Genomic DNA, 15042 nt, shown 5'->3' with positions numbered 1-15042 from the left:
TCTCTCAGAGGTTCGTGGAACCCAGACAAGCAGCATCTGGCTTGAGTGTGTCCTGTATCTCTGGCTGAGCAGCCCTAAGCTGGCACAAGCGGCAGCCCAGCCTTGGTTCGCGGCTTGGCCTCTCAAGGTGCTTCCAAGCACAGCACGGGTGGCAGCCATCTGAGGATTTCTTTCTGGCTCCTGCTGGGTGGCCCGGGGTGGGGCATGGGCTGTGGCTGAAGTAGACATACAGCAGATTTCCTCCAAGGTGGTCCTGGGGCTGGTACCCCCAGTGGCCAGCTTCAAAATGAGCTGGAGCATCACCTAGCCGCCTCCAAGTACAACACACCCAAGGAGTGGACTGGGCAGGCACCAGAGTCCTGCTGAGGCAGCTCCTGCTCCGTAGGGTCAGCCCCTGCACAACAACTCCTCCACTGTAGTCAAGGCCAGTCCTCGCAACCAATGAGCCCAAAGGTCAGTCCCTCACATTGATGTGCAATTATCAACCAAGGCTCAACTGCAATAGTAGGGCACACACAACCCACACAAGGGACATGGCTCAGGTGACCAGAAAGACTGAGCCACTGAACCCCACAGGACACCTATTACATAAGGCCATTCTATTAAGGCCGGAAGACATAGAAGCCCTACCTAATACATAGAAACAAACACAGGGAAGCAGCCAAAGTGGGGAGACAAAGAAACATGTCCCAAAGAAAAGAACAGAACAAAGCTCCAGAAAAAGAACTAAGCAAAACGGAGATAAGCAATCTATCAGACGCAGCGTTCCAAACACTGGCTATAAGAATGCTCAGTGGTAGGCGGCCGGTTACCTCAGTTGCTTAGAGCGTGGTGCTAATAACACCAAGGTTGCTGGTTCAATCCCCACATGGTCCACTGTGAGCTGTGCCCTCCTTAAAAAAAAAAGTGCTCAATGATCTCAGGGAGAACTTCAACAGAGAGACAGGAAGCATAAAAATGGAGAATGAAAACCATAAAAAAGAACCAATCAGAAATAAAGGAAATGAAGAATGTATTACAGGAAATCACCAGTACATTAGATGAAGCAGAGGATTCAACCAGTGATGTAGAAGATAAGGTAGCAGAAAACACCCAACCAGAACAGGAAAAGAAAAAAGAATCCAAAAAATTGAGGAGAGTTTAAGGGGCCTTGGGACAATATCAAGCGTACCGACATTTGCATTATAGGGGTACCAGAAGGAGAAGAAAGCAAGGAATTGAAAACCTATTTGAAGAAATAATGACAAAAAACTTCCCTAACCTGGTGAAGGAAATGGACATACAAGCCCAGGAAGCAAAGAGAATCCCAAAGAAATAAATCCAAAGAGGCCCACACCAAGACATATAATTAAAATGCCAAAGGTTAAATACAAAAAGAGAATCTTAAAAGCAGCAAGAGAAAAGCAGTTAGTTACCTACAAGGGAGCCCCCTGTAAGACTGTCAGCTGATTTCTCAACAGAAACTTTGCAGGCCAGTAGTTAGTGGCAGGAAATATTCCAAGTGATGAAAAGCAACGACATACAACCAAGATTACTCTACCCAGCAAGGCTGTCATTTAGAATTGAAGCACAGATAAGGAGCTTCCCAGACAAGAAAAAGCTGAAGGAGTTCATCAACACCAAACCAGTATTACAAGGAATCTTAGAGGGACTTCTTTAAGATGGGAGGGGGGTTAAGGATGGGTGAAAGGGGAAAAGATTAAGAAGTACAAATTGGTTGTTATACAGTAGTCATGGGGATGTAGAGTATAGCAGAAGGACTATAGTTAACAATACTGTAATAACTAGATAAGGTGCCAGATAGGTACTAGATCTATCAGGGTGATAGATGGGAATGGGGTTGGGAGCAGGGCGAAAAAGGTGAAGGTGTTAAGAAATACAAATTGGTAGTGAATACAGTGTGGGGAATATAATCAACAATGTTGCAAAGATCATGTAAGATGTCAGATGGGCACTGGACTTATCGGGGGATCACATCATAGACTGTGTAGACGCCTGACCAATGTGCTATACACCTGAAGCTGAAGTAGGATAATATTGAATGTCAACTATAACTAAATATGTAGGTATATATAGTCACAGGATGTGGAGTACAACATAGGAAAGATAGTCGATGGTATTATAACAGCTATATAAGATGTCAGTGGGATAGCAGCTTGGGGGTGTGTTATCACTTTACAAGGGGTTTAAATGTCTAACTATTACATTGATTTGTACACCTGAAACTAATAAAAATTAAAAATTAAAAAAAAGCTTTAAATAGAATTATACACTTAATACGCCTCTGCTAAACCATGTTTTCCTGAGTGATATCATCCATGTTTTAAAAAATCTACATGTGGGAGCCAGGATGGGATTTTTCTTGTTATTACTTTCCTTTCTAAGTTTTTTTTAATAAATATGTATTACTTTTATAATTTAAAAAGTCAATATAAGTGTATGTACTTATATGGACCTGAATTTAAGTTAGAAAAATGTAGCGTTAACAGTTAATGTTCACTGCATTCCTTTTTGTTTGTTTCAAGTTTAAAACAAAAGTTGAATGAATGATTTGTAACATTTGGGGAGGTGGTATACACAGACCCCTATGAAAATCTAGTGAAAGCTACAGTTTTTCTACCTAGCAAAATGTACACCTGTTTGTGCCACCAGCATTTTTCAGGTAATTTCTGTGGCCGGGTGGAGAACCCCAATGACAGACCCCTGGCCCTGGCCCAGTGCCTATAACACTGCAGCAGTCCCGTGGATCTAGGATTTCATGTTCAGTCATCATTCCAGCCCTGTCTACTACATCTCGTGTGGAGTAGGAGCCTCAGAAAGGTTTCTTTTTAGCAAATCTTCACGGCATTTTTTGTTATTCCCGTTACTATTAGTATCTGTTTTGCAGGGCTGTTTCAGATGTGGCCTTCTGCACACATGGTATGGTTATAAAGTAAAAGAGCTCTAGCTCAGTCAACCCATCTACACAATTTAACCCAAGAACCCATCAAGAGAGTTGAAAACAAAATTTGAATTTATCTTGTGGGGGAAGCCTAAAAGCAAACAAAAAGGAGATTTAACTATAGTCTTTGATATTCCGTTAGTTCTCCCTTTGCTCCTCCACTGAAGAGAACTTAGAATTGAATCAACGGACTGTCTGAAATTAATTCTAACAATATGGTGAAAATAACTAGAATCTCTTCAGTGCTTTACAGTCTACAAAGTGCTTTTATGTTCATTTCTTCGTCTGCTTCTTACTGCTGCTACCCTGGGGAAAACAGAGTGGATAGTATCATCCCCCCACTTTACAGGCGAGGACACTGAGGCTCAGGAAGGTTAGATAACCAAGAAGCAGATGGACAGGACTCCACCTCGTTCTGGAAATGTGAAAAGAGCCTCTGAGATGTGGTACTGGATAGGAAAGTCTCCCGTAAGCTCAAAGGTCTGCCCACACCACACATGAGATTAGGATATTCCCAAACACCCACGTTGCTCAACATTACTCCCTGACATCAGTATTCAGTTTCCTTGACTAGGAAGTCGGGCACAATTTCCAAGTGGACAAAGAGTAACTGCTCCCTATTCACCTGTGGAAGAGAGAAATTTTCTTACCCAACCCACACAGAACCAACCCCTAGCTTTCAAACAGCCTGCCAGGCCCTCGGGCCCAGGTGGACAGCCTCACCTTGTAAGGAAGTCTGAAATTCTGGGTCTGCATACTCCTCCAGCAGCTTCACGGAGTCACTGTCCTTCCCCGAGTACAGGGACAGGGCGTCAAGGTTGTCTTCCAGCACTTCGCTAGGCACATCGGGTGTTGGGAGGCTGGGATCCAGGTCCAGACCACTGAGGCCAGCATAGATCAGGTCTCGCGTGCTGGGACCCAGGTCCCGGTTGAGGGTGTCATTGCAGTTGAGTCCCTGGCTCTCGGAAAACGAAGGGAGATGCATCTCAGATGGAAGGGCTCCCTCATCCCCAAGGCCGTACTGGTCCATGGCTCTCTGCTGCCAGGTCTTGGCCAAGAGCTACTCTCCAGATAAGCAAAAGTGCATACGGAATCAGGGGGTAGAGAGCTCTTGGTGGTGTTTAATTCCTGAAAATGAACGAGGAGAATCAAAATCATAAGATGGCAACACAGTGTGGTGGATAGAACATGGACTTGGAATTCAAACAGACCTGTTCTGGGTCTTTTTGGTGCCATTTAATAGCCATTTGGCCCTGGGCAAGTCACTTAAGCTCCACGAGCCTCAGTTTCCTCATCTGTAAGTTGGGTATAAGAGCACTTCCATCATAAGGTGGTTGTAAGGAATAAATGAAAGGATTTCTGGCAACATGGTGGACTAAACCGACCTCTTTCTCCAGGTATAAAACAAATAGAAATATGAGAAAAGATTATTTTTACTACATAGCCAAGCTCAAGAGACAGGTAACGCCCTATCACTACCACCAAAAGTGCCAGCAGCAGAGAGAAAACTCAAAGCCAAGTCAGCCCAAGGGGAAAATCAGACTCAGATACAGGGCCTGGAACTGTCATCCAATATGGCGGCCACTAGCCACATGTGACTGTGAAGCACTGGAAATGTGACTGGCCGCAAACTGAGACATGCTATGAGTGTAAAATACGCACTGGATTTGGGAGACTTAGTATAAGAAATGATACGTTTTTACATTGATTACATGTTACAATGATAATATTTTGGATATAGTGGGTTAAATAAAGCATATTATTTAAATTAATTTCATCCACACCTTTTATTTTTTAATCTGGCTATTAGAAAATTTTAAATTATATATGGCTCATAGTATATTTCTATTAAAGAGCATTACCCTGGAGGCTGGGACCTGGGGTCATAATGGACACATGGAAAAAGGACACAGGGCCTTGAATTCACAGGAAATGGAAACCTGGGACCCTGGAAGAACCATGCCCTCCACAGGAAAACTAAATAAATGAAAAGAAAAACTGCACACAAGCCTAGAGAAGCATCCCAAGAACTAGAAAACAATAAGACAATGGGAGACAACAAAACCTAGCATAAGAAGAGGTCAGCATGCAACAAGAACAAACATTTTTAAAAAGAAACAAATGGAACATCTAGAAATGAAAGACATTTAAATTAAAAACTCACCAGAGGATTAAACAGCAAATTAAACAGTGCTGAAGAGAGCAATAATGAACTGGCAGAGCATCTGAGGAATTCAGCACGGAGAGATAAAGAAATGGAAAATATCAACGAGAAGTTGAAAAACTACGAATGGAGAAGCAAATGCAAATGTCTAACATATGCCAAACAGGGGTCCCAAAAGGGAAGAGGAGAGAATGTAGGAGAGACAGTATCTTCAAGAAATAATGGTGGAGAAATTCCCAGAACTGCAGAAACACATGAATCCAGACTTAAAGATATGGTTCTCGAAGATACATGGTTAATATTCACCAAGCATTGCAAAGCCAGGCCAGGATAAATAAAAATGAGTTCACTCCTCAATACGGAGCAGTAGAATTGCAAAACACTAAAGGCAAAGAGAAAACCCTAATACTGCCAGAAAGATGGTCTACAAAGGGTTGACGACCAGCCTGATGGAGAATTCAACAGAAATGCGTCTGGAAGACAAGGATTAACACCATCAGCAGACAAAGGAAAGGGGAGAGTCGGCGCAGAACTCAACGCAGGAAAACTAGTGTTCAAGAGGGAGCAATGCAAACTTTTTCAGACAAGGCCTAAGAGTTTACCTCATAGATCTTGGCTCAAAAACTACTACAGGTCTTGAATCATTTGGAAAAAAGAAAGAGATAATGATTAACTTCAGAATTTAAGTATGCACACTAAAAGAATCTAAGTGTAACTACCAAGTGAAAAGGAAACAACTCTGCAACATCTAAACCAGCAGAATTTATTCCCAAAAAAGAAAGAGAGAAAATACTCAAATTAGAAATTAAAGAGAGGACATCACTAGTGACCTTACAAAAATAAAAAGGATTATAAAGAAATATAATGAACATTCACATGCCAACAAATTAGGTCACTAGATAAAAACAGATGCATTCCTAAAAAGATACGAATTACCAAAACTGAACTCAAGAGGAAATAGACTATCTGAATATACCTAAAAGTAAAAGGATTGAATTAGTAATATTAAAACTTCCCACCACAGAAACACTATTGGAACATGGAAAACAGTCAAAAGGTTTACAGCGATCAAGAGAATGCTTATCAAGAAAAAAGTGAGGGGTGGCTGGTTAGCTCAGTTGGTTAGAGTGTGGCGCTAATAACACCAAGGTTGCCGGTTTGATCCCCACGTGGGCCACTGTGAGCTGAGTGACATCCAGTAGGAGAGCCCTATGCTGTGGCATTTTAACTCCCTGCCCCCCAGCACAGCAGAGGTTTTGAAGGAGGGAGCAGAGAGGATCTTGTTCTCAAAGAACTGAGGTTCTCTGTCTTAACCTGTCTGTAGCTGCTGAAAGTCTAACACAAAGGTCTTGCCTTTATTTTGCCTAACCTGGAACTCTCTCAGGGCAGAGTAGCTATTGGGGGAGGGAGCATTTGTTGAAAACATTGAAGGCAATGAACCAGTCGCTACAGCCTGGGACAAAGGATATTAACTGGGGCCAACAACAGATACGCCCCTGAAAGCCAGGGAGGAAAGGCTGGAGAGTAGGATGCCTGGGGGATAAGGGCTTTGAAAGGCTTCCACAATAGGGTAGCAGTTTCTTACAACGTTAAACATGGTCTTACCATATGATCCAGCCATCATACTCCTAGGTATCTACCTCAATGAGTTGAAAACCTATGTCCACACAAAACCCACACACAATTGTTTATAGCAGCTTTATTCATAACTGCCCCAAACTGGAAGCAACCAATATGTCCTTCGATAGGAGGATGGATAAACAAACTGTGGTACATCATACAACGGACTATTATTCAGCACTAAAAAGCAAGAAGCTCTCAAGCCATAAAAAGACACGGAGGAACCATAAATGCATATTGCTAAGTGAAAGAAGGCAGTCTGAAAAGGCTATATATTGTATGATTCCAACTATATGACATTCTGGAAAAGGCAAAACTACAGAGACTATAAAAAGATTGGTGGTTTCCTGGGTTCTGTATGATACTGTAATGGTAGGTACATGACATTATACATTAGCCAAAACCCACAGAACTACACAACACAAAGAATGAACCCTAATGCAAACTGTGTACTTTAGTTAATTAAAAAAATAAATTTTAAAAAAACCTTCTACATATTTCAGGGAAGCTAGAAGGCCATGTGCCCAGGGCAGGTGTGTATGCTCAGGAAAGGCCTTTGAAAGCTCTAAGCTCTCACCTTTGGCTGACCTTCATTCTGTGCAAGCAGGAAGTGAAGGTGAAGGTTGTAAACTGTCCGCTGAGTATCGAAGGTGTGTCCCCACACTCACACAGAGCCCAGCCGAATAGACTGGGAGATTTTTGTTTTCCTCCGGGCGTTTAAGGAACAGAGACTTCACTGACCACACATGACAAAGAATACAGTCTTTATAAATACCAGGGATGCCAAAAAAATGGATACAAGTGGACACTTTGGTCAACATTGCTCAAGCAGTTGTTCGCCATAATCAGAAGTGTCTGGACGCTGATGGGAACCACTTTGAGCACCTCTTGTAACTGCAGAAATCAAATGTGACTTGTATTCATCTTCTGTTATTGGTGTATATTGAATATTACCATTTTAATAGTTTTCCTTTCTGAAAATGTGTATATATATTTTTGGCACCCTTTGTATAGTCTACAGAAGTCACTAAACAATTACAACTCACAAGGCACAGCAACAATAAACCCTGGAGTGGGAATCTGATTCCCGGAATCACACATTATAATATTCAAAATGTCCAGTTTTTCAACAAAAAAATTACAAGTTATATAAACAAACAAAGTATTCCCCTTTTAGAGGGCCATCCATGTCATACAAATGGAATCAAACAATATGTGGCCTTTTGTGTCTGGCTTCTTTCACTAAGCACAGTATTTTCAAGCTTCATCCACATTGCGCCCTGTACCATTACTTCATTCCTTCTTATGGCTGGATAACGTTCCATTGTCTGGTTATACCACATTTTCTTCGTCCATGCATCTGTCTGTCGATGGGCATTTGGGTTGTTTCCATTTTTGGCTATTATGAATAATTCTGTCCACACCTAGACATTTAATAAATGCTTGATGACTCCCTGACAGCAAATCTAGTGGATCCTGGAATAACTGGAGTTGGGGCCTATATTCCTAGGCTGTCGGTTTCTACTGTTTTTAAACTTTTCACGTTGAGATGTAATGGAACAGCTGCGTCCTCAACACCTGCATCTCACATTATGCATCTACCTGCGTGTCTGTAGGGAGCTCAAATGAAAAGTTGAATACAGGTCCACAATCCTGTACTACAACTCTGGGATCCAAATGAGTTTCAGAATTCAGAATTTGGTGGATTAAGAAAGGTAAATCCATGCATACGCCATATTTTAAGTAGCTCCCCTGGAGTCCGGGGCAGCACCTGGTAACTAAACCATTACTTCTGCATCGATACCTATGCCTACTCAGAGACAATGGAATAAATAAAGACTATAAAGAGCAACATGTGAGTTCAGGTTTGGCCACCAAATGAGGCTTGAGACACCTCAGCATTCTCAGAGATTTGGGGGTTTCCAAATTGCAAAGAAGTGGGAACGATTAAAATTTACATTCTGAGGCAAAATGAATTTGTCCGCCAATTCTCAAGTGTCTTCTACAGTACTGCTATGAACAGTTTCCAGTATTCCAAGGGGAAAGAAACCATCTCTTTCTTCATCTCCCAATAATTAAAATGAGCGAATAAAATACAAAGCATTATTTAAATGACTATAAAGCAGTATTTTATAAAATAATTAGCATTTCTCCTTGTCAGGTATCACACCAAGTACTCCACATGCATTAATTAACTTCCTCCTCACAACAACCCAGAGGCCAGTTCCATCATGACGTCCATCTTGCAGAGGAGGAAAGGGACTCTGAGATGCGGAGTAACTGGTTCAAAGGCACATCCCTCACAAGTAGTTGAGCCAGACCTTGAACCCAGATATTTTGACCTTAGAGCTCGTGCTCTTACCCACGACACAGTGCCGACTACCTATAAAATCTGTAGACTGCACTGTGACATTAAACCGAAAAACAAAAAAGGTGGCGGGTGGAGCAGGGTGGGAGACAGAAGGTCTCTGAATTCCCCAAATGCCCAATCACTTGCTTTCCAACATCCTCTCATAGACCAGAGAACTAACTGGTCTGGTCACAACCTCAGGCAGGCTGATCACACGTCCAAAGGCCACGCTTTGATGTTTACACCCTTCTCCAGAGAGTAAAGCAACTGCCCCCCTCAGCCAATATTGAACCCGCTCTTGTTCTGTCAACAGATCAACTCAATTCAATAAGTTTTAGCACCTTCTGTGTACGGAGCTCCCTGCTGGTCCCTGCTGTGGGGCAGGGTTTGTTGTCCCCTGGAACCTTGTAAACATTCCCAAGGGTCCAAATATTCTTTCCAAGGATGTTATAATTTTGTCTTTTCATTTTTGAAAATAACCTCAAAGAAGAAAGTCAGTCTTTCTGGATTATTGGATTACCACTTTAAACCCAGTACTACCATTTGTTTTCAATGCCAAGGGTGTTTATAATTACACAAATGCCAAAAAGGACTATTTTAATTGCCACATGCGACTGAGAAGAGGATAGAGATGGATTTAGTTCATAATAATGCCTTTGAGCCCTACTAAAAGCCAACAGACATCATGGTACAAATGGAGATTTTGCTGCCGTTCAAACAGAGAAAAGGGAAGGGAGAGCTCAGATACCACAGGGCCTGCTAAGCCCAAAAGGGCCCAGGGTGGCAGTCTGCAAAGATTTTATTTCAAGGAAGCACTTAAGTGTCAGCAAAATAGCACCCTGCTCATTAATGTTTGTAATTGGAATTGCATCGATTTGGTTGCTTTGTTCGTATTTAATTTGCAAACTGATGTTGGCTCTATGGTGGCACAAGAACTGTAAGCTTTAGGAATGGCTGCCTCGTTGTATCATCATCTATGTATGCCTTGTTTAATACTTTAAAAAACAATTTAAGCCAACACAAGGTATCCAAAGCAATTTTAATTTTTTTCTTTTATAAAAGGCCCGTCATCCCAGGACTGGTAGGAGTAGGAGAAAGGGTTTCTCCTGTGAAATGCTACAACCTCTTGGGAAAGCAATGTGCCATTCAGCTCTACACTACAGCATGAAGTCCACAATTAGGTAAACGATATTTACTGTGGCATTGTTTGGAGGAAAGGGGATAAACAATCTGAATATAGCTACTTGCTCTACAAAGCTATTTTATTTGGCTTGCAGTAAATTTAAATATTTTTCAATTAGTTATCAAGTCGAGTTTTTTTGGCCAGAGCATCACCACCCAAAAGAACTTTCTGTGCTGGTGGATGTGTTCTAAATCTGCACTGTCTAATGACAGTTTCTAGTCACACGTAGCTAATGAGCACCTAGAAATGCAGTTATAGCGACTGGGAAATGAAATACTTTATTTAATTTTAATTAAATTTAAAATTACATCGCTACAAGTGGCCAGTGGCAGCTCTAGAGATTTCTCATGAAAGGCTTTCCAGCTTCTACTATTTAAAAACCTGGGGGAAGAAAATCTGAGGATCTGTCAACACTGAGTCCACATTTTTGCAAAACAACAACTGGCTGGAGCTGAGAAGCCGCAGCTGCCTTTAGAAGGAGCCCGTGCGCTCCAGTTTGCCACAATTCCCCACCACTCCCTATCCCCCCCCCCCCACTCATTTATATGCCCTGCCAGGCCTCTGGAGACAGCTGAGTTTAGGACCCTGACCTGTGCAGGAAAACCTTCACCAACGTCTCTTTACTCAGCTCTACCAAATGAAACCCTTCCAAGCAGGCCTATACGCCCCTCTGCTATAGTTAATGCTCCCGACATAACAAAGCCTGAGATTATTTCTCCCTCCTCAGAACTCTGATGAGCACTTGGCTGACAATTCACTTAACACTTATCCCAAATGGCCTCGGAACTTAATTATCTTTCGGGTTCTTCTATTTTCCCCAGACGACAATACAAGCACTAGGGTGGCTGTGACTCCGCCTTATGTGTCTATACTTCGCAAAGCATCTTGCCCAGCACAGAACTCTGATCAAAAAGGCTCTCAGCATCAATTTCATTGACGAGTGACAGGATTCCATTGTGACACCTCCTTTCCTCTTTGAAAAGCTCCAACCTGTTGTTATGCCAGCCTTTCCTCCCCCCCAAGTGCCACCTTTTCCTGTCCCTCTCTGCATTAATGTTACCAAGGAGACAGTGGTCAGTCCTCTGAGTAACACCAGGTCGTTGGGAGCTAGGAAACAGGAGAGACACGCAGCTTTTTCCCCCCGAGCTGCACCAATTGTTTCCCTATTTTCCCACTCTAAACATTATTGTAAACTGTAGGCTATTATTGTAAACTACACAGTGCTTTCTTACATTGGAATAATTGCCAACACTTCTTTTTTTTTTTAATTGGGGAGATTTCAACTAAATATGTGGTTTCTGGCTTCTCTCGAAAATTATTAGATTTGATATTCCCTGATAATTATCAATAGGATAGAGCTGAGGGACAACTGCCATCTCTGGGTAGGGTTATGGCCTCCAGTTCCCAGAGTCTTCACTTATCTTTCCATCTGGCCCCTATCATAATCATCATTATAATAATAAGGGTAGCAGCAAACATTTATCGAGGCTTTTCCATATGCCAGGCACTACTGTAATCATTTACATACCAACTCATTTAATTCCCACAATACCCCTTTGCATGACAACCCTATTTTACAGATGAGGTAAAGCCCAGAGGAGTTAAATAACTTGCCCCAAATCAAGGTTAGGATCCAACCCCAGGTAGTATGACTTCCAAGCCCTCACAGTTAGTCACTTCACTCTGCTATGACTCCACACTTGAGACTGGACTCCTGCCCTAACTCTACAACTATATTCTTACGCTGAAAATCAAGGGAGACTGCCACGTCCTGCCATGTAACCACTATGTAATTTTAACCAGAGGTTAACTCATTTCTTCTGATCTCTCAGAGAAAGACATGGAGGAATCAGAAGACTACGATTGTACCTTTCAGGGAATATTCTTACATAGAATTAACTAAGTGAGGAATAGAGACATCAAAGTGTCTCACTCCAAAAGCAATCCTAACAAAAAATGCAAATAAGCATTAAAATGTACAATAGGAGTTTTCAAAGTGAGGAGGGTGTGGAGGAGCCTGGGGTCTTTCAGGAAGTCTGCAAGGTCAAAACTATTTCATAGTAATATGCAGATGTTATCTGCCTTTTTTAGTTTCAGTGAAACTTTCCAGAGGCTACAGGACATATCTCAAGAAGCTGAATGCAGATGGAGATCTGAGAATCCAGATAACTCTAAAAATGTAAAACAATGCCACTGTTTGTTTTCTTTCTTCTTTTCAAATTCTCCGTAAATGTTTTGTTTTTTGAAATATACTTTTAATAAAAATGTCAATTATATGACTATATAATGGACTTACTATTGCTATTTTAAAATAAATAAATATTTTTAAAGTTTATTAGTTTGAACTTCTAAATACAACGAATATCAGCAGACATAGTTCACATGCACGAAAGCTCTCTGGGGTCTTCTGTGAGTTTTAAATGTAAAGAGGTCTTAAGATCAAAAAGTTTGAGAACTGCAGCTCTAAAGAGAAAGGTTCAACATGTACCCAACTGGGTATTTATCTGTGTATGTGTGTCTACCACAATGAGAATCCCAAAGTCAAACATTCCCAACTGGTGGCCAGCAGGCTCTGTAAGGACCCCACACTGTCTCTAAATACTTATTAAATTCGTTGTCAGTATTTAAAAACCAAAAGGTTTTACATAACGAGTGTTCTGGTATCTTCTTAAAAAAAACCTCAGTTCTGGCAATATTGTCCTGGCATTTCCACGTGCCCATTTCCACTGGCTGGCATCACTTAGATGGTGCACAGGATCTTTGTCTTTTGCTTTAACTCTAGGTCTTTAGCTGCCCTGTAGTTATCTTAAGTTGCTACTTGGAGCTAGAGAAGGAAACAGCATTTTTTTTTTTGCAATAAACATGAAACATACATCAATCTAATATTCCTCCAGAGAGTCAACATGCAGGATAAATAACCCTTTTCCTTATGTGACTTCCTGAAGCAGCAACTGGTAACGGTGTCCCCTTTGGTACAGAGGCTATTGGGTCAGTTAGAAACCCTTTTGAGAAAGAAAGGAGTCCATCTGACAAAGTGGGTGTCTTTGGACAAGTGCAAAGGGAGGAAACTCACCAGGAGAGGAGCCAGTGAGTGAATCTCCAGAGAACAGGAAGGCCCAGGTTAGGCCCCACAGGGAGGGGAGTTCAGGTGACAGACTGTTGGGTATTTTTCCTGGAATGCTAGGTGGTAAATTCAGGACATTCAGCCAACTTCTTTCGCCCTAAAAGCAGGTGGTGGAAAGGAAGGGGCAGTCAGATCATAGGTCCCCAAAGAAACAAAGACACAAGTGTGAAGTTGGGGGAGACGGACAATATTTGGAAGGAAGAAAGCAATTCTAAACTGGAGTGATCTAGGTGGAAAAAGGGGTTTTGATGTTAAGGGAAAGTTATTTTTCCTTTCTTTTTTAATTTTTTCCCCCTGAGAAGGGACCTGGAGGGTTCTGCTTGGAGAAACCTAATTGGGGTGGAAATGGTGATGAAAAGGGATTTTTGTTAGAGAGTTGGGGAAGAGGGTTGAAAAATAAATACTAGATGAGAGAGAAACTGGAAGGACTGAATTGGTCTGTTATTAGTGAAAAGGTATTTGGTGGGAAGAAAGGGTTTTTGCCAGAAAGTGATCCTGAATGGAGGAAAAACTAGGAAAGAAAAAAATTTTTTTTTTTTTGCTAGAGGAAGTTCCTAAAAGGAGGGGAAGGGCAATCAAGGAAGACAGAAGAGATTTTTGTTTTTGCTAGATGATCATAAAAAGAAACAAATCTGGATCCTCTAACAAATCTGGGACAATTCAGAAGGAAAGAGGATTTTTAGCAGAAGAGGCCTGGAAGTGGAGGATGAATGCAAGTTGGGGATGCAGAAAGCGCGAAGGTCGGGTAGGGCCGCGGCGCGAGCTGTGTTGCTGCGAGGGAGCAGTTGGAGCCTGAGGGGGTGGGGTAGGAAAGAAAACGGGGTGCAGCGGCCCAGGGGCCCCTGAGGACAGTCTTCTCCAAGGCGGAAAGGGCTGCGGGGGTGCAGCGGGTCCCGGAGCTGTTGGGGTGCAGAAAGTGCGTGCGTGACACGGGATGAAGGGTGCCAGCCGCGCCTGCAGCGCCCCTCAAATGGGAGATGGCCCTCCCAGAAAGAAATACATAAAGGAATTAGATTTTAAAAGGTGGGAGGGGGTTAAAATCGAGGAAGGGGTGGGAAGGAGGAGGTAGAGAGAAAGGATAGGGGCAGGGGCAGCAGCAACCGGGTTTTACCCGCCCCCGGGGGCTCGCGCGCCGGGCCTCGCGCCTCTTGGGTCTCCCAGCGGCCTCCCGCCCGCCGAGCGCCGCCGGCTGGCCGGGCGCGCACGCGCAGCCCAGCTCGCCCCCGGAGCGTCCTGCGCACCCGGGGCGCGTGCCTGGCGCCGCCCAAAGCGATAGGCGTGCGCCTCGCGCCACCCGGGCCCCCAGCGCGTGCCGCTGGGCCGCGCCGTCTTGGTGGCTCTTCGACAGCCGCTGAGGGGCGGGGCTTGGTGAGGTCAGGTTACCGGCGGCGGCGGGAAAGGAGGCGGTTGGTCGCCATTTTGAGAGGAGGGCGGTTGAGGGCGGGAGAGGATGAAGGCGGGACAGGAGAAGGGCGGCGGGGGTAGGGGCCGGTTCCCCACGACTCACACACCGAGGCGGGCGTCCAGTGGCTGTGGCCATTGTTCCTTGAGGGCGACGTTAGAACGCAGCGCGTGGGAACTCGGGCAGTGGCCGCTCTGAGCTGGGGTTCCGCGATGGAGGGGTGTGAGAACAGGGGCCGACTTCACAGGGTCGTGGGGC

At 43.4% G+C, this 15042-nt stretch overlaps 1 protein-coding gene across 1 annotated transcript in view; it reads right to left on the bottom strand.

The window, feature by feature from the left end:
* ZNF541 (zinc finger protein 541) overlaps positions 1–14585 on the bottom strand; it is a 39659-nt gene extending 25074 nt beyond the window's left edge. Inside the window, exons 1-3 of the mRNA XM_074316184.2 lie at positions 14494–14585; positions 13332–13479; positions 3665–4069 (exon numbers count right to left, since the gene is read on the bottom strand). Of these exons, the coding sequence (XP_074172285.2) occupies positions 3665–3971 (307 nt within the window). The 5' untranslated portion in view covers positions 3972–4069; positions 13332–13479; positions 14494–14585. The remainder of the gene's footprint in view (positions 1–3664; positions 4070–13331; positions 13480–14493) is intronic.
* Positions 14586–15042: the final 457 nt, after the last annotated feature.

The sequence above is a fragment of the Rhinolophus sinicus genome, chromosome 8, assembly GCF_057876585.1.
Source record: "Rhinolophus sinicus isolate RSI-liver-muscle chromosome 8, RSI-T2T, whole genome shotgun sequence".
NCBI lineage: Eukaryota > Metazoa > Chordata > Mammalia > Chiroptera > Rhinolophidae > Rhinolophus > Rhinolophus sinicus.
This window is presented reverse-complemented; position numbering and strand designations above follow the sequence as displayed.